The following is a 24,269-nucleotide window of genomic DNA, read 5'->3' as shown; positions in this document are numbered from 1 at the left end:
AACTTCCAAGGTGGTCTGGGTATTCTGCAAACTACAGTGCTGTTCCCAGGCCTGGAGTTCAGGCTTTGCTTCTCCCACGCATCCTTGCCTGGTAGGTTTGGCCCTGTAGACACTACTACATCCCAGTGCTAGCAACCTTGGCGCTGGTGGGTGGGGCTATGATGGTAGCTGAGGTGGTGGTAATTTCCATCTCCCTGTTTGATTGTTGCATGTCCACCTTCCTTGCCGGTGCCATGGTACAGGACTTGGAGGTTAGCAGATGGCTTCTTTTTCTTCTGCCTCACCTCCATCCTTCCTAGCAGTACTGCGCATGCCTCATCTCCTGGTCTGGCCCTAGTGCATTCTGTGTTCCTTTGCCTCTTGGCCTTGCTTCAGCCTGATGCTCCTAAGGACCAGCAGATGTGCATGGAGGCTACCAACACCAGGGCTTCCCAAGAACTTCCACATGCATGGTGTGCAGAGCCCTAAAAGGAGGCCCTTGGACCCCTCTGCGGATTCTACTTGCACTCCTTCCTAATTGCAGCCTCAGACAGACATGATGCTCTCAAGTGGAAGGGCTGGCTGGCTTCCGTCCCCTCTGCCTGGACTCTCAAGGCTCAGACCTCAGCCAGAACTGAGGCAGTTTCATACAAACCTGTTTCCTGTGCTGGAGCCAGAGCAAGCCCCACACACCTTTGCAGTCCCCAGCAGAGGTCTGCTTCCTCTTAACCCTTCACCCACCAAGACTAAAAAGACCTAGCGCTCCAGAGGTTATCGTGGGGCAGACAGCTTAGAAAGGGCTGGGCTGGGTACTCCTGAGAGCTTGTGAGTCATGCGGCCTGCCAGTGGCTCTGGTGGCAGAACTGACAGCAGGTGTGGGGGCTGCAAGTCTATTTGGTTCCCACCCGACTGGCTGCGATGGCCACCCCCTCTTGTTTGCCTCACATCTGCCCCGCTCTGAGCTTCTACCCTGCTGTGTGTGCATGCACATGTACTCATTGCTTCCCATCTGGTCCCCCGCTCTCCCATCCCTTCACTGAAGAGCCCCAGGATGAGTTCTTTCCCTGTCCCCTTCTCCTGCAGCTGTCCCTCAAGTGCCGAGCACCGGAGGTGTCCCAGCACGTATACCAGGCCTACGAGACCATCCTCAAGAACTGAAGGCCCTCCAACATCCACCCGAGCCTTCTGCCAGCCCTGTCGTGGAGCCCTTTGGGTGGCAGTACCTCCTCCTTTCTTTAGGAAAAGGTCAGGTGGGCTCCTGACCCCCCAGGAGGCTCTCCTGATCCTAAGGGCCCAGAGCAGGGGCCATGCCCCCTCCTGGAAGGACCTCTCAGTGTGTCTCCAGTGACTGCTGTTGATGTGGGATCAAAGGAAATGGAGCCAGAGCAGCAGCAGAAGCTGGACAGGAGGCCTCAGGGTGCTCTTCCTTCTCCCTCTGCCTGGGGGTGAGCATGGAACTCCCCTTGGGGTCCCAGCCCATAATCCCTGCTCTGTCTTCCCACTGAGCCTGTCCTGGGTAGAGACCTCTGGGTGCCAATATTACTGCTCTGTCACAGTGCTGGGACTCCAGGGGCTGGAGGTGGTGATGGGCAGGCATGAGCCCAAAGAGACAACCTGGGCCAGCACAGCGCCATCCACCCCATATATGCCAGGTGGCGCTTCTGTGACCACCTGGATGGTCTAGAGTCCATCTGGGATTCTGTTCCCTCATGCCCTGGAGGATGGTCACTGCCTACAAAACATTCCTTGGTGTCCCCTCTGTGAGTCCAGGGCTCTTAGAACAGAAATAGGGTGGAAAGTGGAGTAAGGGGCAGTGGAAATGCTTCCAGTGTGGGGCTCCTAAGGGTTCTCTATCATCCGCTGCCCTCCCCAGGCTCCCCAGTGTGTATGACAGTGATGGGTTTTCCTGTCACTGCTGTTTGATAATAAAGAGATTGTGCTTTTGGCAGTCACGCACACTTCTTTCCCTTTACAAAGAAAGACCAGCCTAAGAAACTGCTTTTGGGTGGCTGGGGATAATGTCTGACCCCTGCAGTAATTATATCTAATACATATAAATAGAAAAAATATATATTGTATGTTTACTCTTATTTTCAAAAAGAGAAAGCGAATAAAAATGATGAGATCAAGTGTGTCCCTGGCCAGTGTGTCAGGTCATAAGGTTTTTCTGGGCAGGGGTCTTGGGCTGAAGCCATATACCTGACTGTGGTCCATGCTCTGGTTCTCTGAGGACAGTGCCTTCCCTTCATTCTGCCCTCACATGGCTTATTGGTCTCCTGCCACCTTCCTACCGTTGATGTCGAGTCCTTCCCAGCTGATGCTCTGTCCCCATTGATCCAGGGAAGGGACTGCAGTCTCGTTGGTTTCCTCCTTTTTCACACTATCTTGGAGCACAGCGGAATGACTGAGCAGGGTGAGCGGGAAAGAGTTAGACAGTGTTGCATGTCTCTTCTTGAGGAGAGGTTATCTGTAGAGAGACTCACCCACAAAGAGGACTCCGAAGAGACCAAAGAAACAGTTCATCCAAGGAACGTGAACTACTACAACTACTCTGGATTCAGGACAGTAATGGTCAGCCATATGCCTGAACAGGGTTCCACAGTAACCTACCCCTTTCTTCAGCTCTTATGTTGTTGTTTTCCATCCTCCTTTGGGGGTGAGCATTGTGCCAGTAGGCCAAAGCAACAGTTATTTACTCTTATTATTTTGGCCAATTATGAGCCTCTGCAGTAAGCACTGCCCACTGCAAAAGGAAGCTTCCCTAACCAAGACCTACAGCAGCGATAATCTCAACAGCAGTAACATGCCCACTAGGGGACTTGACCAGGCACAAATTTTTGCCGTCAATGAGGGTTTCCTGCTGTGGAGTAGGCTCTCAATCCAATTAGAAAGCAACTGGTTGTGCTCGTAACAGTTGTACCATCAAGCACATCTTGCTTGGCAGGCTGATGTTAACATGCTGCCTGTGTACATAGTTGAGAAGGACCATTGGTAGCAATTTGTCAGGAAGCCTGCATGCCACCTGATGCTATGAAAGCCAGCTAACAGGGAGGAACCAGCCCAGCCCTTGCCAGACTTTCTCATGCTCTACAATATAGCTTATCATGTCTTCAGCAATAAGGACTTACCACCCAATTCTAGTGTGCAATCAACAACAATGGCAATTGCCTTTGTGGTTTCTGAGGCTTCGGGAGGCTCCCTGGCCATCAACTTATAGAAAGATAACATCCCTAGCCAGTGGGACTTTCATTGAAAAACACTCTGAATGTGCCTTTTCCCACCACAGTACCTTCATTATTTAAACTCCTTAACTGTTTCTACATTTATAGACGTAGGCTGTGGAAGGGTTTATTGTCACCTTGGTGGGTATTATTTGTACCTTAACCATAAAATTTCCAAGAACTCTGCAGCTGTGCCTGGACTCTGAACCCTGAATAAACTTATTTTTTATCCTAGCAAGTTATTTCAGGAACTTCTCTAAATTTGTAAGAGACTCAGAGGTTAGCATTATAATAAAAAAAATGGAGGAGGGGAGTAAGGCATCAGAATAACTTTTTTCAAGTTTTTTTTTTTTCATACAATATATTTCCTCCTCATCTACTCCCAGATCCTCTCTACCCATGCACTTTCAGGCATTCTTTCTCTATATAGAAACAGACAAGCAAATTAAGAACAAACAAAAACAGAACAGATTACGTAGAAAAGAAGTAGCACATATACATGAAGAAAACATGTAAATTAGAAGCCATTATATGAGCCAGGTGACGTCTGCGCTTGGGAGGTAGGCCAGCCTGGTCTACAGGGTAAGTTCCAGGGCAGCCAGGAATACACAGAGAAACCCTGTCTAAAAACAAAACAAAACAGAAAAAATACTATTGAGATCCTTTTCAGTTAGCTGTCTACTGAAGGTCCTGTGCATGTTGCCACAGTCTCTGAGTTCATCAGGGTGTTAACGCCTGTCGTGCCTAGAAGGCATTGCTACCTTGGTGTCTTCCATCCCCACTGGCTCTTAAATCTTTCCTGCCTCCTCTTCTACAACGTTCCCTTACCTCTGAGAGGACGGATTTGATGGAAGCATCCTATTTAGGACTGAGTGTACTGTGGTCTCTCACTGCCTACACAGTGTCCAGCTTGGAGTCTCTGTATTTGTTCTCATCTTCTGCAGGCTCAGCAAAACACTGATCTGTGACTATAGCACAATCATCCAGTACAGTGTGAGATCTCATTGCTTAGGCATAGCAGATTGGATGGGCACGTTACCTTCCTTAGATCTGTATCATCCATATGCTACTCTGTGAGCCTTCCCTGCCTTTAAGATTTATTATGTATACAATGTTTGTATGTATACCTGCATGTGAGAAGAGGGCACCAGATTTCTTTTCTTCTTTTTTTTTTTAAGATGGTTGTGAACCACCATGTGGTTGTTGGGAATTGAACTCCTGACCTCTGGAAGACCAACCAATGCTCTTAACCTCTGAGCCATCTCTCCAGCCCCCCCCCTCCATGCTTTGCAGGCTCAGTTTGTATTACTGGTCCATCCTAGGGCCAAGGGGCAGACCGGCTGTGATTTCACTGTGCTTCCACAAGGGGGATGCTGTCGAACCGGCCACATCTGGCTACTGAAAGGGCCCTAGGGGTGGGAGCAAATGGCCTCCAACTCTAGTGCCCTTTCTTCCAAGAGAGAGGTGTGCATAGCTTCCTCACTGCCTCATGGGCAATCTTCTGCATTCTTCCTTTACCCTGTTAAGAAACCAGAGCTCAGTGTTTTAGAGCTTCCAGGGGCTCCTGAGCACTGAATTTTGGCTTTCTGTCCTTTTTTTTTTTTTTTTCCCTGCAAACTTTAGTTTGACACAAATCTTGACCTGTTTGCTTTCAAGTGGCTCAAATAGGCCTCTTTCCTGCCTTTCTCCTTATCCTGTCTCAGGTGCTTTAGCACTTTATGGCTATGACTTACATGTCAGTCTAAGACACACAGTGCCTCTTTACTAAGACCGTGAGACACTGGGGCTCAGCAAAGCCACCGAAGCCTCCTATTGGGCCCCAAAGTGCCCTGCTGGGTCCACTGGGCTGTCCTGTGGCCACAGTCTTGCCAGGCCTGGTGCCCATGCACATGGCTGCTGCCCTCTGTCGTGCCTGTTCTTCCTCCCCTGTCTCATGGCCCTGAACATCCATGCAGACCCTGCTGGCAATAGCTGAGCCAACCTAACGGCTTGGGCCAGTCTGTCAGGGAATGATCTCCCTTCAAGAAATGCCTCAGATTACAGGCAGCTTTTGTCTTAAAGCAGTTATACCAATGGTTGCTCTGCATCTCCACGTTCTGTGGCCTCGTAAGTCAGACAGTGAGAGGCTCTCTCATTTCTTGTCTAAAAGTTCCCCAGTACTTGGCAAGTGGAGGCAGGAGGCTCTGGAGTTCAAGGCTAGCCTCAACCACATAGCAAGTTCAGGTTGCCTACATGAAACCCTTTGTCAGAAAAACAAACTGGGCTAGGAGAGCTGCCGTAGCGGTTAAGAACACCGGCTGCTCTTCCAGAAGAACGAGGTTTGATTCCCAGTACCCACACGGCAGCTCACAGCTATAGCTCCAGCCCCGGGAGTGATGACCCCTCTTCTGACCTCTCTGGGCGCCAGGCAAGTAGGTAGCGCACAGACATATATGCAGACGTGCATGTAAAACACGTTTGCAGAAAATTCAAAGTAAATACGGCTAAAGACGTAACTCAGTGGTTGAGACTGCTATTGCTTTGGCACGGGGCTCGCTTGGGGCCCCCAGCATCGACATCAGGCAGCTCACAGTGCTCTGTGATTCCAGCTCCAGGGGACGCGACGCCCTCTGAACTCTGTGGACATCCTTGCATTCATATACACATGCCTGTACACAGACACCTTATTTATTTTTGTTTTATTTTTCTGTTTTTTTTTTGAGACAGGGTTTCTCTATGTAGACATCTACATGCTGAATTGTGGGTTTCTACTTTTGTATCAAAAGTCGGACTTGAGGCATCCATCTATCACTCCCTCTTCTCACTGTCTGATTCCTCCCATGGGTTCTGAGTTTTTGGATCACAGAAAGGGCTCTTAAGTATAGATCTAATTTTATTTTATTTTTTTCAAGTCAGGGTTTTTCTGTGTAGCCTTGAACTCTCTTTGTAGTCTGGGCAGGCTTCAAACTCACAGAGCCTGCCTCTGCCTTCCTGAGTGCTGGGATTACAGGCATGTGTCACCATGCTGGGCACATATATCGAATTTGTGACATACACACTCTTGTACGTGCGCCTGTGCATGCCCGTGCGTGCACGCATTCACACCACAAGAAATGACAAGCCTTGTCCCGCCCCCTTTTATGCCAATCAGGCAGTCACTTGAGGACAGCATCTTCACTGTCATCCTGCCCTGAAGCTCTTTCTGAGCAGAGCGCTGAACCTGCCATGCCGGCCTTGTCACCCACTGCAAAGGCCACAGGAGAGCCACCACAGCCTGCTTACAGTCCCGTCTCATGTGCACAGCCTTCATCAACCGCTTAGGGGGCATTCCTGAATTCATGTGGCAGATCCCAAACTGCCAAGGACAGCCCCCCTGGGAGACGCACTGTCACGTGGCGTCCATCTCCAAGTGGACCAGCTTCAGTTCACATTGTATGGCCCATAGTAGGGACAGTGCTGCTGCTGCCCCCAACCTGTCTTTGGTTAGGCCATGTCCCTTGTTTGAGTACCAAGTGCGGTGTGATTTCCTGGGAAGGTGTGAACAACAGGCACCCAGATACAGTACCAACAGCACAGTGAAGCCGGGAATGTAAGTAGGGTTGCTTACAGGAGCACGAACAGTATACAGGCAGCTACAACAGCTACTGAGGAAGTCACCTCCTTTCCCAGCCAGCAATAACCATTCTACCATGCACCGCTCCCTGGGATGTCCGATGAGGGTCTCATGCAGCCAGTCACAACTATTCTGGACTTAGAGGGGACAGCAGCCCAGCACCAAGACATGCCAGGTGCTCCCCAACCTCACACAGCCTGTTTCCCGGGGGAGGGCTGCCCACGTAGGGCTCCCAAGTTCTCCCTGCAAGAGTTAACTTGTGGCCGCAGGGCCTTCTGCTTCCCGGCCTCTGTGCCCCATCAGCCTGCCCCGTGCCACTTCTGCACACCCACCAAACTGCTGGAAAAGGAGAGCGCCCTCCACTGCTCCAGTCAGCCCTGGGGCGCCAACCTTGCTGCTCTGCGGACTCCAGCATCCATAGCCAGCCAAGGCCCCTGATTGCACACACCTCATTCTTAGCTGAAAGCTGGGGCTTGGAAAGCCCCAGGTCAGTGCAACCCGAGTCTCTGACCTGCCAGGTCAGAGTGCCAGGTAAAGTGCCACCTGTCACCTTTCTCCCCTGATCTGGCGTGAATGCACCGCTGGGGGGCAGCGGCAGGGATCACCCGAGACCTGCTCCACAGGAGTTTGTACAAGGCACTGTGGGCCTGGCCAGAGGCCCATGGCTGGGGAGGTCTAGGCTTTAGCAGTGAGCCTCCCACTTTTGTTTGGCTACATGGGTGCATTGTCAAACTGACACCTGCATACTTATGCTTGTACCCACAAACGTGTGGCTCTCAGCCTTGATCTGAGAAGCTTCTTTTTACAGCAAACAGCAGTAACTGCAGACTCACGGCTACTCAGAGTACTGAGAATTAATGACTCTTAAGTGCTCAGCCCTCAAGAGACCATCTATATTACCTGCTCCAAGGCTCAGGGAATATCACAGAAGGAGCAGAAAGAATGTCAGAGGGGTGGGTGGGGGCTGGAGAGCTGGCTCAGAAGTTGAGAACATGGCTGCTCTTCCAAAGGACCTTGGTTCAGTTCCCAGAACCCTTGTCAGAAGACTCAACAATTATCTGTAACCCCAGCCCCAGGGGCATCTTCTGGACTCCATGGGGACCTTCACTCAAATGTCTGTACCCACATACTGACACATGTACACAATTTTTAAAAACCTTTTTAAATGCTGGCGGATGATACTGAGGGCCAGAAAAGTCCACCTTCTGGGCATGATATGACTGCTGCAATCATGAGGCCACAGCAGCCAAGGCTGCCTGCATTGTGTCTGCACGAGGCTGGGCCTGTTGATATCTGGGCATGAAGGAAGGAGGGGCTCGCAGAGCCCTGCCCTCCACTGTCTGCAGTGCTGTAGCCGGTGATTGCCCGTGCTCTGGTCAACAGCTCTGCACCCATGCAGGTGGGACCTCCGTAATCAGAAGACACAAAGGAGTGAAAGTGGGAGGTGGATGGGGGAAGCGGCGCCAGGCTGCAGCACATACATGTATGAAATTGTCATTGAATAAAACCAACAATAAAAAAAAGAACAGGGGCGGCAGAGATGGCTCAGGAGTTAGCGCCACTTACTGCTCTGCCAGAGGACCCACAGAGGCTCACAACCATCTGTAACTCCAGTCCCAGGAGATCTAACAGCCTCCTCAGGCCTCCACAGCACCACACACAGATGCTGGGCAAACACGCAGGCAAAACAATACACACAAAGATTTTGAAAATAAATAGGAAAAACTTAAAAATAACAAGAAAGAAAGGAGGAGGTGAAGGAGGTAAAGCGGTGGCATATGTGGTATGGCAAAGGCTTACTGACATCCAGGGAGAAACTGAGGCAGGGGACCCAGTTCTCCAAGCCTCCTGTGATGCTCGTGGGCTTTGCCGTCTCAGAGAAGCAGGAAAACCACCACCCAGTGCTCCTCCCGTACTGTTTCAGGCCTTAGTTTCCTGGAAGTTAAAGTGGGGTTGTTTAGCTGCTTGTTTGAAGCTTGTTTTTTGAAACAGGATTGCACCATGTGGCCCCTGCTGGCCTCATTATGTAGCTGAGGCTGGCCTCAAACTTGCCGCAGTCCTTCTCAGTCTACAGGCGTGTGCCACAATGCCCAGCAAGATTTGGGTTTCTAACAGACGGCAGCATTTGACCGCTGCTGGCTCATTTCTGCCATGCTTTTGCCGTTAGTTTCTCATGCTGAGATTTGAACTCAGGGTAGCCTGAGGAAGACTAGGCAAGCAGCTTTTTGCTGAGTAAATCCTCATCCCCATTGCTCCTTTGCTGGATAGCAGTTTCTGGAGCTCATTCCCTGTGTGTGCAGACTGACCTACCTCAGGGTCTCTAGGCAGTCCCGGCCAGCGGATGAACACCAGGGATACTCTCGTCTCCTGTGAGTCCCAATGCTGCTTCGCCACACCCTGCCACACCGTGCCACACCCTGCCAGCCACTGGCAGGCAGGGATGCTGTCTCAATCCAGGTGCCTGCAATAAAAGGAGTAGGAAAGTTCCACCTGAAACTGTGGCGGCTGGGAGGGGCTGAGCAGACTGCGCACTGAAATGCACAAGCCCTGGGCACCATTACAGCACTAAATAAAGAAAGGAAACTGCGCCTCTCCCCAAAGGAGGGAAGCAATACCATTGATTATCTAGTATCTATTTAGCTGCTTTTTTCTTTTTCTTTTTTTTTTTTTTTTGAGACATGTTCTCACTATGTAGTCCTGAGACTCATTTTGTAGATTAGGCTGACCTCTGACCTTTGTAGATTAGGCAGTCCCTGCCGTCTGAGTGCTGGGACTGAAGGCATGCACCACCACACCTGGCTTTCTCTTCTTTTTTGAGATTGGGTCTCACTGTGTATTCCTGGATAGGCTGGAGCTCTCTATGTAGACCAGACTGACCTTGAACTCACAGAAATTGCCTGAATCTGCACTCAGGAGGCAAACATAAAAGGGTCTCTGTGAGTTCAAGGCCAGCCAGGTCCAGGACAGCCAGGGATACACAAAGAAACCCTGACTCAAAAACAAACAAACAACAACAACAACAACAACAACAAACCCAAAACAACAACAGTATTGGGGCTGGTACGAGAGCTCAAGGCTTAAGAACACTTGTTCTGGGGCTGGAAAGATGGCTCAGTGGTTAAGAACACTGTCTGCTCTTTCAAATGGGTCCAGGGATCAATTCCTAGCATCCACATGGCAGCTCACAACTATTCCAGGGGATCTGATACCTTCACACTAATGCACATAAAACAAAATATTAAAAAAAAAAAGAACTCTTCCAGAGGACTCAGTTTCAGTTCCCACATGGCGCCTCACAGCCATCTGTAACTCCAGTTCCCAGGAATCCAACACCTTTCTCAGGCCTCCACAGGACCCGCATGGTGCACACATACACACACAAGCAAAATACTTACACACATGACGTAAAGGTACATCTAAGAAGAGGTTTCTGAACACGGGCTGGCTGCGGTAGCATGCACCTCGACTCTTAGCAACTTGGCATGTGGAGATGTGGAGAGGGGGCTCAGAAGTTCAGCTTTCCTCGGCTACATGGTGACTTTGAGGCTAGCCTGGACCATATGAGACCCTGTCTCCCCAAGACGGGAGAAGTAGGCCGGCGGTTAAGTCAAAGGTAAAGGAGTGTGCTCCAAGCCGGAGGCTGAGTTCCACCACCATGTGGCAGATGAAGAGAAACTACGCCTGAAGGTTGTCTTCTGGCCCCCACACTCCCGGCATGGCTCACACACACACACACACACACACACACACACACACACACACACAAAAAAACAAACTCAAATCATTTCCTTATCTAAGTAATTAAGTGAAAACAAATGCAGTAAGATGGCGTTGTCACCTGCCTGTTTGGAGGAAGCTGTTGCAGGGATGTGGCAAGTCCTCAGCCTTAGCTGTCAGAATCACAAAGGTGCCCGCCTGTGGCCCGGCGATGCCCGTCGTCAGAGTCGATCTGCCTGAGGTGCTCTCTGCAGACAGGGCTGCCACGCTTTATCTTGGTTGGCAGCTTGCCTGGGGCTGGAGTCTGAGAGGAAGCCCCTGGGCACACCTGTGAGGGTTTTCTTGCTTCAATCAACTGTATTGAGAAAACCCACCGTGAATGCGGGCGGCCCCTCCCGGCAAGGGTGCAGCTGTGAGGAGGTTGTTGGGATTGGGGCTTTGGCGGTTTGCCTGCAAAATAGCACCTTTATGTCCCGATTGATTCAGACCTAGCTAGTGTTTTGTGGGGGAAAACTGTGTTCTTATTTGGATGTCATCAACTGCATCTACTGTTCTGGAGAGCTGGCTCCTTCCTAACGATCCCAAGGGCTCAAGCGGTAAGGTTCTAGCCCGTGCAAGGACCTGCTGTCATCCCCAAAACCACCTGCACATCCATCCCCACACGCAATTGTTGGTCAGCTTTTGGCCTTTTAGCCGTGGTCTCACTGCGCAGACCAGGCCTAGCCCGGAACTCACAGAGAGCCACCTTCCTCCGCCTTAGGAGTGCTGGGACTACAGGCGTGCACCACCGCGCCTGACTGCACACGACCTTTTTAACAAGTTAAACATAATAAAAATATTTTTAAAAGGGTCATATGGAAAAGCAGAGGGGGGCATCCAACATCCCGCTCTGGCTTTGGTGACAGGTAGAGCACTCAGGCTAGCGTGCACGGGTGCTCGCACCGTGTTCATACTACACATACACGTAAGGAAATAGATAGGTGTGCTTGGGGAAGGCCAGCTGTGGCGACAGACGCCGCTTAGGCCAGGGTTCAGATGGAAGACGCTGCCACCAGGTCAAGGCCAGCCTGGCCTACACAGTGAGTTCCAGGCCGGCCAACCTTACATATTGCGGCTCTGTCTCAAGGGGGGAAATTCTTCTTGCACATGCTGGCACATGTAGGCCATTCCAGCTTCAGGAGGCTGAGACAAGGGGCTCAGGAGTCTGACGGCTACATGACACTTGGGTTCAAACAAAAATAACATAAAATTCAGATTTCCTGTTCGTCTACACTGGGGATTAAGCAAGAGTCTTGCACATTTTAGGCAAGAAATCACCTGCCCTGATTCCCCTTCTGTCCTGCCTTTCTTCCCCACCCCCTTCTCTTCTCAGTCCTGGCTGGGCCTGAACTGGCAGGCCTCTGCCCTCTGCCTCCTCTGCACTGGGGTTAAGGCCTGAGTCACCGTCATGCCCAGCTTCCTTCGAACACTTCCTTCTTTTCTAGAGCTAGGGACGCAGCCAGGCCCTTGCCAGCAAGTGCTGTGGGCAGCGCCGTCCCTCCCGGCCTGGGGGGGTCATAGCCTCCACCCCTCAGGCTTGTTTATTCTCCTGGGATTGTTTGTGTACTCAATCATTTATATCAGTTTGGACTCACGGATGAGTTTTTGTGATCTTTTTTTGGTTATATATTTTCGTGTATGAGTGCGCATGTTCATTTGTGTGTGTGCACGTGTGTGGGGGGAGCACGCACACATGTGTAGGTACATGTGGAGGCCACGCTCCATCTTTTTTTTTTTTTTTTTGAGACTGTATGTCTAAGTCTGGGGAATCCTCCTGTCCCCGAGTCCCCTGAGCTGGGGTTGCAGCACGCGGCCTCACCCGGCATTTTCTGTGGGTGCTGGGCTTCCCAACTCAGGTCCTCACGCTCACTCGACAAGCACTTCACCGACGGAGCCATCTTCCTCACCCCTGTTTTGTGGCTTTGGAGACAAGGTCTTGCTACGCAGCCTAGACGGGGGCTCCAGCTCATAATCCTTTCACCTCAGCCTCCTGTGTGTGGGGATCACAGGCTCACACCACCTTGCCCGGCTCCTGCCCTGGGCAAGTCTGCAGCCACCACGCCGTGGCAGAGCGGCGGCTGGGTCAGCTCCAGCCGCCAGGAGCCCTTTCCTGTCCTTTTGATATGCCTTCCTTGTGCTAATTTATTTGTTTTGGCATTTCCTCTTTGTCCTGGCTGCCCGGGCTATTCTGGGTCATGTTTGTCCCGTCCCAATCTTACAGCTGGCCATTTCTCAAAGAGCCTTGTTCCTGTCATTGAACACAGAGTCCCCACCAAGACCTGGGTTTGAACGTGCTTGTTTTTATGCAGGGGCCACTGTGGCCCTCACAGCTGACAGATGGAGAAAACATGTGTGCCGGCTTGCTGTGTGGACCACCACTTCTTTCCACTTACATATAAAATGGAATTACTGCCGGGCATGGAGGTGCCCACCTTTAGTCCCAGCACTCGGGAGGCAGAGGCAGGCAGAGCTCAGTGAGTTTGGGGCCGGCCTGATCTATGAAGGGAGATCCAGAACAGCCCAGGCTACACAGAAAAAAAAAAAAAACAAAAACAAAAACAAAAAAACCAAAACAAAATAAATAAAATGGAGTTCTGCCCCCTGTCCCATTGTTTTTTTCTCTGTGTTCCACAGCCACCCTGTGCGGTCCAGACTGTTATAAAATGACTTACTTTCTTATACGTTTGTTTTGAGCAAGGCCTTGCTCTACAGTTCCTTGTCTTCTGGGGTCACACCATCAGCCTGGTTGCCACTGCTTTTATAGACATGGAAACCGAGGCGTCTTGCGGTGCATTTTTTTAAACTCTTACTGTTTAGCTACTTCCTGCTGTTTAGGGTCATTGGGTTCCTTGGGGCAAATCCAGTCTTTGTTTTAGGAGATCTCCAACTTCTTCCCGTCAAACTGCAACAGCAGCAACAGGAGCAGCAGCCTTCTTTCTTGGAGCCTCCATCTCTCTCTGGGCTCTGCCTTTATTCCCTCTCAGAGGCCTCAGATCAAAATATCTGAGCTAGCAAAGAGCCCCTGTCACAACCCGCATGAGGCAAATAGTCTGCTGTTGTGGACAATTTGAATCAGCCCACATCCCACACCTGGGACTAAAACAAAAACATGTTTACAATAACATAACTAAAAATTTAAAGACCCCAAAACTTCCACTACAGAGGCTCCAGAGGCTAAGCAGTTTGCACAGATGACATCTCTGGGAGGGGGTTCCAGCCTCCAAGGCCCCACTTCAGTGCCTGAGTTGAATCATGGCGCCTGATGACTATGAAGTCAGGAAGGTGATGGCCACCATGGATCTGGTCCTGGTGATGACAGCATGGTGCCGGGTGTCTGAGCCGTAGGAGACTGCCATTTAGACCCCAGAGAGGTATGTACTGGGACAACGGGTGTGGTGTCATGATTACAGGTAGAATGTGGTAAAGTGCTCTAAGCTGCCAGGACTGCCAGGCTAGAAAGGAAGAAGCGATGTGGGTGCAAGGTCAATAGGATAGATCTAAAGATACGTTTAAAAAAAAAAAAGGCTGGAGAGATGGCTCAGAGGTTAAGAGCACTGTCTGCTCTCCCAGAGGTCCTGAGTTCAATTCCCAGCAATCACATGGTGGCTCACAACCATCTATAATGGGATCTGATGCCCTCTCTTGTTATGAAGGCATACATGCAAACAGAGCACTCATATGTGAATAAATAATCTTAAAAAAAAAAAAAAAGATCGAGGGGCCTGGAGGGATGGCTCAGTGGTTAAGAAAATCAGCTGCTCTTCCAGAGGACCTGGGTTCAATCTCCAGCACCCACATGGCAGCTCCCAACACTCTGTAACAGTTCCAGGGATCCCACCCCAAAGCAAACAAAATAAAAAGTTTTAAATATTGAAAAAAAAAAAAGATTGAGAGTGGCCTTCCCATTGTTGTCTGAGGTGCCAGGGCTGGGCTCGGGGCTCAGCTACACCAGCCTGGCGAGCTGGGAAGTGCCCTTGGTAACTCTGGTGTTCAAGTCTCCCAGGAGAATGCAGGGATTGTGGGAGCCTGGTCCCAGGGACAGCATCTCCCACTGTGCCGAGCACGCGTGAAAGCTGGTACGCTGTTGTACACACGTAATCCAGCACTAGAAAGTCGGAGGCTTCAGGATTACATTTTGAGGCCACGGGCCCAGAGGTGCCTTGCCCACAAAGACGCTTGCAACTCCCGAGAAAGCCCAGCCATGGGCACCCAGCCAAGAAACCTGAGCTGTTAGTTTTAGAGGACTCTACAGCTGGGCGGAGGAGCACAGAGAGCCCCAGGTGAGGCCAGGCAGGTGTCTGCTCTGCCCCTGCTGTGTGACTAAGAGGAAGGAGCTGAACCTATTGACTTCCTTCTGTGTCTGGAAGCAAAAAGCACCTCACAAACCCCACTAGCCTGGAAACCTGTAAACGGAAGAAGAGTCATTCTAGGAAAACTCAGCAAGAGGGGGAAGGAAAAAGAGAAGCCAGCTGTCTATTCTGAACTCAAAGGCCTAGAACATCCCTTGTGGTGGAAGCAGGGAATGAAATCAGACCAGGCCCAAAGTCCACGCTGGGAAGAGGAAAAGAATCTGGTGTTCAAGAATACCCTCCAGCTGCTGTCACTGCTGGGAGGACGCCTCCTTTCAGCTACTGTCACCCGCTCCCTGTGGGAGGGCGCCTCCCTCCCCTTCACAGGCTAGCTTCTCCTGCCCTTTCCTCGGCTTCATTCAGGCCAGGTGGACACACTGTTGGTGCCTTAAGAGGCCTGGATCCAAGCTGTAGAATCTTCCCTCCTAAGGGGGAGTCATTTCTTCTTTTTCTTTTTAAATTCATTGCAGCACGCCAGCAGCCGGTTAGACCAACAAATGAGAGCGTTGGCTAGTGCAAAGACAGATGTTTGAGTTTCACAGTACCTGGGTGGAGGGCAGAGGCCTGGGGGCTCCTCCCAACGTGTGGAAGAGCCAGGAGGAGGCTGGGCCAATCGCAGGCTGTCCGAACTGTCCCAGCTTCGGAGCTTGTCCGGGAGGCGGAGCATGATGCGCTCCTGTGAGGGACTCTGTGCAGTGACCCGAGGATCTATTTCATCACCTCCAACCTGTTTGAGATAGTGGTTTGGAGCCGAGCTGCTAAGCCGAGACTTGTGTGCCGGGCTCAAACCTCTTCTCTGAATCAGTTCTTCTGGCCATTTGTCCCTGTGGGTTTACGAAGGCGGAAGGGTCTCCGAGAAGAGGCAGCCCGGGCCAGGGTCCCACAGACCTCACTGTGAGCCGCCTCTCTGCAGCTTCAGGCTCTTCCTTCCTAAACCAAGAAGACCAGGCGGAGGCTGCAGGTTCAAAGAAGACGCAGGGGAAAGGCCAGAAAAGGATTCGGTGCTGAGGGTCTCACTGAGCAGGAGGAAGCCTCGGGGCCATCGGTCTTCGGTGGACGCAGGCACAAGGATCCAAAGCGCAATGCGACGATCCGACCAAGGTCACTCGGCCTGGGGTCGGCTGTGACCCCGGATGGCCTGAATTCCAAGGCTTGGCCAACCACCAGGCTGCAGCCAGCAGTTGCTGGAGGAGCGCGGAGGTGGCGCCAAGGGGCTTCTGTTGGAGCCGTTGAGGGGAGCACCTCCCACCCGGGGACCTAGGCACTAACGGGGCGACCGGCCAGGGCAGTCCCCGAGCCGCGACCCTCCCCGGGAGGGGCGGAGCCTCAGCTCCGCCTCCAGGAGGCCCGGCTCGCCCGCGCGGCAGGCTGGGGCGGCGGCTGCCGTCGCCCGAGCGCTGAGGGGCCGGAGCCGCGGGCACCGCGCCGGGAGCGCTCAGCCTGCGGGGCTGCGGGGCTGTCCGCCGCCCGCCGCCCGCTCGGTGCCCGGGCCTGGCCTCTTGGCCGCGAGCGTCCCGGGCAGGGCACGCAGAGCGCGGGGCCGGCTCATGAAGCTCCCCGGCGCCGGGCGCGCGGGCCAGCCATGGGCGGCAGCCTGCGGGTGGCCGTTCTGGGTGCTCCGGGAGTGGGCAAGACCGCCATCATCCGCCAGTTCCTGTTCGGTGACTACCCCGAGCGCCACCGACCCACGGACGGCCCCCGCCTCTACCGGCCCGCCGTGCTGCTCGACGGCGCTGTCTACGACCTGAGCATCCGCGATGGTGACATCACTGGCTCCGGCTCAAGCCCTAGAAGTCTCGAGGTAGCAGTTCGAGGGTGGCCAGGGGTGTGTGTGCGTGCGCGCTTGGTGCCCACGTGCGTGGCCACGTGGACTGACCCGGGGCGCCTGAGAGTGAAGTGTATGTGTGGTGTGTGTGTGTGTGTGTGTGTGTAGGTGTATTGTGTGAGCCGCCTGCTCCTGTGGCCGTTTCTTATCTCCCTGGCTGCTTAGGCTGGTGTCTGGACCAGCCTGCGGCACAGCACTGCCTGAGCTGAGCCGCCGTGACAGACAGGACCGGGCACAGGAGTAGCCTTTCGAAGGAGTAGCCACTGCTCCTTCGTTCCTGTGCCCTGGAGCGAAACCTCAGTGATTTGTGCCAAGCCCCAGACAGGCTCCCACTCTTTGGCGCAGGGTGCCTTTGTGGGTTTCACAGAGGGGCTGGGGGCTACATGAAGCTTCGGGTAAAGGAAACTGAGAACGTTGACGGGGGAAAGGGCAGCGGGTGGGTGCTCAGGCCGGAGGCTCCATCTGAACAGCCGCCCTGGGGCGGTCAAGTCCCGCCTGGCCGGTGGGAGGCAGATCCACCGGCACGGGGCAACTAAAGGTAGCAGCACGGGCTGGGGGACAGTAGTGTGACAGGAGGCCCAGGCCGTAGGGACCCACAGGATCAGCACAGCTGGCAAGTCTGGCCTGCGGGAGGATGCGTAGGGCGAGTTTTGAGAGGTGATGGGGTGTGAGGATGAACTGCGGGGCTGTGGAGTGGAAGGATCTGCTGCAAACCCCAGACTCGACCCCTAGGAGTCGCCGGACCCTAAAGATTGGAGCTGGCAGGACACGGACGCCTTTGTACTGGTCTACGACATCTGCAGCCCCGACAGTTTCGATTATGTGAAAACCCTGAGGCAGCGCATAGCGGAGAACAGGTGAGGGGCTTGGCCGCAGGTGGAGGGCTCGCTGGGGGAGACAGTTCTGTCCGGGCGCCTCTGGGTCACGCTCTGTGCCCATTCGAGGGTCTGCCTCACGCCCGGGGGTCCGCGGCCGTAGGAGGGGACCCACCACAATTGCACCCTTGGGGGAGGGTTCCTTGGCCGTGGAGTCTCCAGCAAGGCGCTTCTCCTCTCCATCCGGCCTCCAGGCCGGCGGGCGCGCCAGAGGCACCCATCCTCGTGGTGGGCAACAAGTGGGACCGCCAGCGGCTGCGATTCGGACCCCGTCGTGCACTGGCCACTCTAGTTCGCCGGGGCTGGCGTTGCGGCTACCTCGAGTGCTCAGCCAAATACAATTGGCACGTGCTGCGTCTCTTCCGAGAGCTCCTGCGCTGTGCTCTGGTGCGCACGCGTCCTGCGCATCCGGCCCTGCGCCTGCAGGGGGCGCTGCACCCAGCGCGCTGCAGCCTCATGTGACTCGATTGGAAAGCGGGCTCCCACCCAGACTTCGGGCTTTTCTTTGACTTTGGTTGGACCCAGCCAACTGTTTGGTTGATCCCAAACAGATCAGTTTTATGAGACCTTACTGGGTCACAATCACAGATGGAAAGGATCTGAATGTATCAATGTGACTAGAAGCGTTCGCACAGCTCCTGGCGCTTTCCTGGACACCTTGAGACAAGGTCTCTCACTACGTAGCCTTGACCCACCTGCCTCTCCACTGCTGGACTGGCTACTGGAGACACTTAAGTCATGCCTTACCAGGTAATAAAAACAATTTAAATGCACAATTTAAGGGTTTCTTGTTTTGGATTAGGCAGGTAAGAGAGCAATGAGGCTTTTCCTCCAGGCAGTTAGCTCTAGAACCCCAACATAATGAAGGCTCGGTCCCCCCCAAAACAGGAGCTGGAGCAAAACTTTACTGTCAGAGGTTCTGCTTACTGGACCACACACAGGTCCTCAGGACACCAGGCTGGCCCGGCCTCCTCTAAGGCATTCAATAGTATTAGTAATTAAATAGCAATGCTCATCCCCCTAACCGGATGTACAATAGGTTTCCCATTGTGCCATGTGGTCCCGTGGGGTCTGGTCCCATGAGGTCTGGTGCTCAAGAGGTGGAAGGGGGGCTGTCCCTGATGCAGAGGGTAGGTTAAGGCCACAAAGAAAATGGAATGGGTGTGCGTGTGGCTGAGCCAGTCCATCACATTGAAGAATCTGGCTCGGTCCTTGGGGTGACCGACTGCAGGGCACGCCAAGGCCTGAGCTCCACGGTTCCTGATGGGCGGCGGGGTCCCCGAGGGGTGGGGATGCGTGAGGGCTTGCGGTCTGGCTGTGTGTCCATCCGCCCCCTTGCCCAGGTAAGTGAGGGTTCTGGGCCAGCCAGGGAACTCCTGGTTGCATCCAGCGACCCCCCTAGAGCAAGGCAGGGGCTGCCTTCATCGGAAGAGCTGGACAGAGCCTGGCTGCGGGGCCCGGGCAGCCCATTGGCCGTGCGGCCCGATTCCCCGGGGGGGCCACACTTGCCGCCACCCAGAACACTGAGTGATGAAGATGAGGAGCTGGATGAGCAGTAAGCGGAGTCCGGAGCTGGAGGGTCAGGGTTATGGCTGGCAGCAGCCTCCAAGGCTCGGGCATTGGCCAAGAATTCCTCTTCCAAGCGCCGGAACAGCTGCTGCTCCTGCTGTGGGTCAAGCTGCAGAGGTGTGCGGAAGGCGCTGGCGGGCGTGGCAGCCAGCTCTGGGCCTGGGCTTGAGCCTCTGGAAGGCCGGGGGGCTGCGGGGCTGCGGGCGCGTGGAGTCTGCGGGGTGCTCCTTCCAGAACCCCCCGATCCGCCGCCACCCCTGCTCCGGGCCACCCACGAGTGCTGCCCGTCTCGGTCCCTGCGCACCACCAGCACGGCCTGCTCCTCGCGGCTCTGGCTGCGGGCGCGCCGCGCTGGGCTGGGGGCCGCCGGCTGAGTGCCCCGGCCCCCCGGGGCCACGCGGGGCCGTCCCCGCTCCAGCCGGTCCCGAGACTGGCTGCGAGGGGCCGGCGGCCGTCTCGGGGAGGCCGGGAGCCCGGGGGTCAACCGGTGGTTGGGCCACTCCCTCCGGCAGCCGGTGGCCGAGTCGTCGCTGCGGGCGCCCAGGGGGCCGCTCTGGGCCGAGGAGGCTGAGGAGTCGCTGTCCCCGGAGTAGCGGCGGGAGCGGGGGAGGGGGGGCAGCTGATCTCGGGGCCTGAGGCGGGGAGCGAGAGAGACGGGCATCACTGGCGCGGGTGGAGCGAGCCGGCCGGCGAGGCTCCGGGCTCTGCCAGGGGACTTCCAGGCACAAGTGACCGTCTGGGCTGAGGCCATGGCTCCCCGCCCCGGGCTTCCGACGCCTGGGTTGGCCCGGCCACCACCCGGCGCCCGCCCCAGCTGTGTTGTTGGTTTGTCTGGGTTGCCATGGAGATGGAAAGCCGGGCCCGCCCCCACGCACGGGAACTTTTCCCAGGCTGTGAGTCACTGCGCCACGGACGCCCTACCCCCACCGGCCCTGGCAGCTCCTGGGCGAGCCTCCGCCACCTCACCTGAGCAGGGTCTCAGGCCCCTCCTTTGTGCTTCGCAGGCTGACGGGGGTCACTTCGGGCCGGGAGCCCCGGCGCTCACTCCCAGGAACTGGGCTACCGGGGCGGGGGCTGGGAGTGGGCGATCCCCTCTGCGGGGAGAAGGTCCCGGCCCTCTGCTGGGGCAGGCGGTGGGCTGTGGGCGTGGACACTGCGAGTGAGGGGCAGGCCCCGGACCCCCCCCCCACCACACCGGCGGCCCACACTCCCACCCGCACCTACCGGTGGAGGAACAGCGGCAAGGGTCATGTTTGTCTAGGTAGTGCTCCAGTGTGTCCCAACCGCCACCCACGCGCACCATCACGTGGCTCCTCAGCACCTGTCGGCCGGAGGGCAGGTCACTGGGGGCCTTCTAGCCCCCCCCTTGGGCCGCTGCACTGGGCCTTTCCTCTCCTCACCCCACTCACCCTCACGAAGATGAGCAAGCTGGAGTCTCCCACTCGGTACTTCCCCTCAGAGACCTTGATCATGGGAAACTGGTCTGGGCAGGTGCAACGGCCCAGGATCTCCCTCACCTGAAGCCGAAGAAGAGAAGGCTGAAGGTCAAGGGTCAAGTCCCTCCTCCTGAGGTCTAACCGCAGCTGCCCCGCAGGAGGAAACGCCTCCGCCCTCCCACACGGGACCTTTCGCCTGTTCGCTGTAAGGGTTCTGAGAACTGGAAGCCAACCAGAAAGAGAGGCTAGGCCAAGGACGGTGCCCTGGAAGAAACACTCTGAACGCCGTCCATAACCCACTCACTGCTGAGGTCCACGGCCCAGACACCACGAGTGCGGGGCGCCCATGCTCCCAGCTGAGCACGCCTACCAGAGGGTACCGTGTGGGACACACTAACAGCCACAAAGGGGCCCCGCCTGGCAAGCGCGCTACTGCACGCATGTGGACGGAGGCAGGGGATGCCAGGCTGGCTGTGTGGGAAGCCTACCCTCCTCCCTACCACGGCGGGGTGTCGCCAGAGGGACTGAGCCGGTGGGACCTTGGGTGACCCAGGCCCAGGCTGGAGATGGATGGGGGCCCAGGTATCCATTCTGCCCCCAGCACGGGGCGCCTGACTCTTGGGCAGGCACACCACAGTCCTAAGCTCCTGATAAGAAAGAAACTCTTGGTCCAGCTGCGGGGGTGGCAGGGACCTAGGGCTTGGGAAAGGCGTAGGGAGCTGGAGGCCTCCTGTGTTCCCAGCAACCCTTCTTGTTCTCAGCAGCAGAGGTAAGGGGGCTCCCCAGAGCCAGTCTCCAGAGTGTACCAGCCTTCTTGCCGAGAGCTCCCCCACAGCTAGCCTCAGACAGGGGGAGCAGCCACTCGGCCCCAGGTCTGAGGTTGCCAGTGCCTCTGCCTAGCACCTCTGTGCTAACGAGGTGCCCCCGCAACGGCCACCGGCCTCCAAGTGAAGGAATGCACCGAACTCTGTTGCTGCTCCTTTAATACTAGAAGCTGAGCTCGTGCCAGGGCTGGGTTTTATCGGCCTCAGACCCAGCTGGGGTGTGTGGCCTCAGCACCCCTGCCTCTCTGGGCTGACCCATTTCTTTGTGGCCAGGGACACACTTGGCGGTCAACAGATGTGGGGCAGGCTGCAGGTGGCGGGGGGTCCGGGAGGCTCAGGGACGGCGTGGGCATCAGCTGTGACATCTGGCCCCCAGCTGGGGGGAGTGGGCAGGGGCCACCCAATGCGTACTTCAGAAGACTCACCAGCTCGTCGAGGTTTCGAAGGTCATTGAGTGTCATGCGTGGTGTGCGGGCGGGAGCCTCTTGTGCGGTAGCAACTTCAGGGGCGTCCTCTTCAGCAGCGGGGACGCTGGAGACCTGAGGGGTGGCCCGAAGCTCCCGCTCAATCTCCTGCTCGAACTGCACCAGCCTGGGGGCGAGCAGGCCCAGGCGAGCCCCACGCCGGGCCACCTCCAGCAGGCACAGCACCACGCTCTTCTCGTTCTTGCGAAGCACCAGGTCCTCCGTCTCAAACATGAGCACTTCAGGCACGCCCAGCTCTGCCCGGCACCAGCCGATGAACGTGGCCACGTTGTCCCGGGCCACAAAGGAGCCAGGCGCCACACTGTGTGCCTGGAAGGCTACACCTCGGGTTGGGCGGGCAGCAGCCAGAGCCCGGGCAGCTTCGGTGACAGCATTGGCATGCTGGCACAGGGTGGTGCCTGTGGCCAGCCCGGTGAGGAAGCCGTCACCACTGCCGGGTAGACCCAGACCATAGAGGGCATTGAGCCAATCGGCCAGGTCTTCCTTCATGGCTTCCACGTAGGCCTCGCTGGATCGGAAGGGTCGCACACTCTTGGCCGCGGAGCCTGCGATGCCCGCCACTGGGTCCGCCATGCCCGGGGCCAGTGGAGTCACTGCGGGGACACAAGTCAGGATTTTGCTGTGAAGACCCGCCAGGGCTCGGAAAGGTCCACCTCCGCCAGCCTGCCACTCAGAGGAAAACGCTAAGTTTGCGTGCAGGCCGTGAGCAAACGCGGCGGCTCACTGTCCTCAGAGTGCCATGACCTGCCTCAAAGCACTCAATAAAACCGACACCATCTTACTGTTTATGTTTGCTGGCTGGCTCGTGTGTGTGCGTGTGTGTATGTGTGTGCGCGTGTGTGTGTGCGTGTGTGTGGCTACGGACAGGCTGGCATCCACGAGGAAGAAATGCCACTTAAAAACAGGAATACACGTGGGCAGGGTGACACAGGAGAGGAGCCTCGCCCAGGGCCACGGAGGGACTGTTTCCACTGATCAGCCGAGAGCCCGCAGTCCCCGCCTTTCCCTCACCCGTGCCCTAGGGGCCGCGCCACTGGCTGCGCCGCGACCGCGTCTCCATTCTACAGATGAGGAAACCGAGGCGCAAAAGAGGGCAGGCGCTTGCTGAAGGTCGCGGGGCAGGGGGTCACGCAGCCAGGCCCCGCCTTCGGCGAGCAGCCTCCCCGAGCCGGTGCCTGCAAAGCCGGGACTACCAGTGGACGCCGCGAGCCTCCGCAGTGCTCGCGGCCTGGTCCAGAGAGGGTGCGCGGTCGGTCAAGGTCACACAGCCCCGGGAAGCGGAGGCCTTGCGCCGCCCGGCCCACCTCCGGGCCCTCCGGACGGGGCTCCTGGGGTCCCCCGGGCTCACCTGGCTCACCCCGCCGCCGCGGGGAGCATCGCCCCGGCGGGGCCGAGCCGGGCCGCGCCGCCGCACACAGGCGCCGCCCGAGCTCGCTGCATCCCGGCGCCCGCTCCGCCCCGCCCCCCTGGAATTCGGATCCGGCCAGGAAGGGGCGGGGCCGCGCTCTTAAAGGGGCCGTGCCTCGTTCGGGCCCTAAGCTCCGAGCCTGGCGAAGACGCCCTTCGGACCTTTGACTCCGGAGCCTGGATCTTCCGAGGAGGGGTTCGGATCCCGTCAGCTGCCCTCCCTCGGTGACAGTGGCCGTCCCGGAAGCGATAGGGGCCGGGAATGCAGAGTCACCTCCGTCTCGAGTGGATATCTGCAGGCCAGATAACCGGGTGCTCTTCGTCCAGAATGGCTAGGGACAGTAGCTTAGGGGGACAAGGACGTTGAGGCTCAGGGATTGGAAGGTGGCTGCGGGTTAAGTTAAAGGAGGGGCGTGGCAGGGGCAACTCCACGCCTGAGGAGGAGCGCGGAAGATCTGGGCAATCCTGCCTCCTGCTGTCGCTGGACCGTCTCAGGGCGCCACCAGCCGCTTGGGTTAGAGCTTTTCACAAAGTTCCCCCAGATCAGGAGAGCAGCTGAGGGAGCGGGGGGGGGGGGGGGGGGGGGGGACACTTGATTTTAGCTGTTAGGGAACACTCTCGAGGACCAGGGGCATTTGCTGAACACCTACTTTGTGAGCCGAGTCTCACCCAGCAGCCAGCTCTGTGCTTACATCTGTCAGTAGAGCAGGTGACCCTGGCATGAGGGGAGAATCTGGAGTCTGTGGGTGTGTGTAAAGACTGTAATTTTAGCTCAGATCAAGGAAAGAGGTGAGGGAGGAAGGTGGAAGATATCTAGAGGGGGTTTTTCACACTGAGGAAGCCTGTCTCAAAAGAGAAGCGAAGAAAGAAAGGATGAAGGAAAGAAAGAAAAGTGGATAGGCTTGCAAGGTTGGAGTGGTAGAGACAATAGGGCAGGCCATATAGTACCCT

The 24,269-nt window shown here is 55.9% G+C and overlaps 3 protein-coding genes across 7 annotated transcripts in view; 2 read left to right on the top strand and 1 right to left on the bottom strand.

The window, feature by feature from the left end:
• Nucleotides 1-1,927, top strand: part of Ap1b1 (adaptor related protein complex 1 subunit beta 1) — a 79,975-nt gene extending 78,048 nt beyond the window's left edge. For all 4 annotated transcript variants that reach the window (XM_055624257.1, XM_055624256.1, XM_055624258.1 and 1 more), the window contains one exon: nt 1,063-1,927. In XM_055624257.1, coding sequence (XP_055480232.1) covers nt 1,063-1,137 — 75 coding nt within the window. In that variant the 3' untranslated portion in view covers nt 1,138-1,927. The remainder of the gene's footprint in view (nt 1-1,062) is intronic.
• A 13,562-nt stretch (nt 1,928-15,489) lies between these two features.
• Nucleotides 15,490-18,373, top strand: Rasl10a (RAS like family 10 member A). The gene is made up of 3 exons (XM_055624098.1): nt 15,490-16,698; nt 17,455-17,579; nt 17,792-18,373. Exons 1-3 carry the CDS (start codon nt 16,480-16,482, stop codon nt 18,057-18,059), a joined length of 612 nt encoding a protein of 203 aa, XP_055480073.1. The 5' UTR covers nt 15,490-16,479; the 3' UTR covers nt 18,060-18,373.
• Nucleotides 18,367-23,415, bottom strand: Gas2l1 (growth arrest specific 2 like 1). Of its 2 annotated transcripts, none has more exons than XM_055624097.1 (6): nt 23,260-23,415; nt 21,852-22,504; nt 20,576-20,683; nt 20,391-20,487; nt 20,133-20,304; nt 18,367-19,798 (listed from the first exon to the last, which is right to left on the bottom strand). In XM_055624097.1, exons 2-6 carry the CDS (start codon nt 22,482-22,484, stop codon nt 18,784-18,786), a joined length of 2,025 nt encoding a protein of 674 aa, XP_055480072.1. In that variant the 5' UTR covers nt 22,485-22,504; nt 23,260-23,415; the 3' UTR covers nt 18,367-18,783. The 2 variants fall into 2 exon arrangements, with proteins under 2 accessions (XP_055480072.1, XP_055480071.1); XM_055624096.1 differs by lacking the exon at nt 23,260-23,415 and adding an exon at nt 22,923-23,253.
• Between the last annotated feature and the right edge of the window lie 854 nt (nt 23,416-24,269).

This window comes from Psammomys obesus, unplaced genomic scaffold (assembly GCF_907164565.1).
Source record: "Psammomys obesus unplaced genomic scaffold, mPsaObe1.curated_primary_1811, whole genome shotgun sequence".
Lineage (NCBI taxonomy): Eukaryota > Metazoa > Chordata > Mammalia > Rodentia > Muridae > Psammomys > Psammomys obesus.
Note: the sequence above shows the minus strand (reverse complement) of the source record. Positions and strands in the feature narration are given on the sequence as shown.

Bases quoted from the DNA above. Each gene is read 5' to 3' on its own strand.
- Gas2l1 (XM_055624097.1), bottom strand. From the start codon at position 22,484: ATGGCGGACCCAGTGGCGGGCATCGCAGGCTCCGCGGCCAAGAGTGTG. The intron at 20,684-21,851 runs GTGAGTCTTCTG...CTTCGGCTTCAG, and splicing joins TTCGAAACCTCGACGAGCTG to GTGAGGGAGATCCTGGGCCG. The intron at 20,305-20,390 runs GTAGGTGCGGGT...CCACGCCCACAG, and splicing joins TTGCCGCTGTTCCTCCACCG to CCCACCGCCTGCCCCAGCAG.
- Rasl10a (XM_055624098.1), top strand. From the start codon at position 16,480: ATGGGCGGCAGCCTGCGGGTGGCCGTTCTGGGTGCTCCGGGAGTGGGC. The intron at 16,699-17,454 runs GTAGCAGTTCGA...CTCGACCCCTAG, and splicing joins CAAGCCCTAGAAGTCTCGAG to GAGTCGCCGGACCCTAAAGA. The intron at 17,580-17,791 runs GTGAGGGGCTTG...TCCGGCCTCCAG, and splicing joins CAGCGCATAGCGGAGAACAG to GCCGGCGGGCGCGCCAGAGG.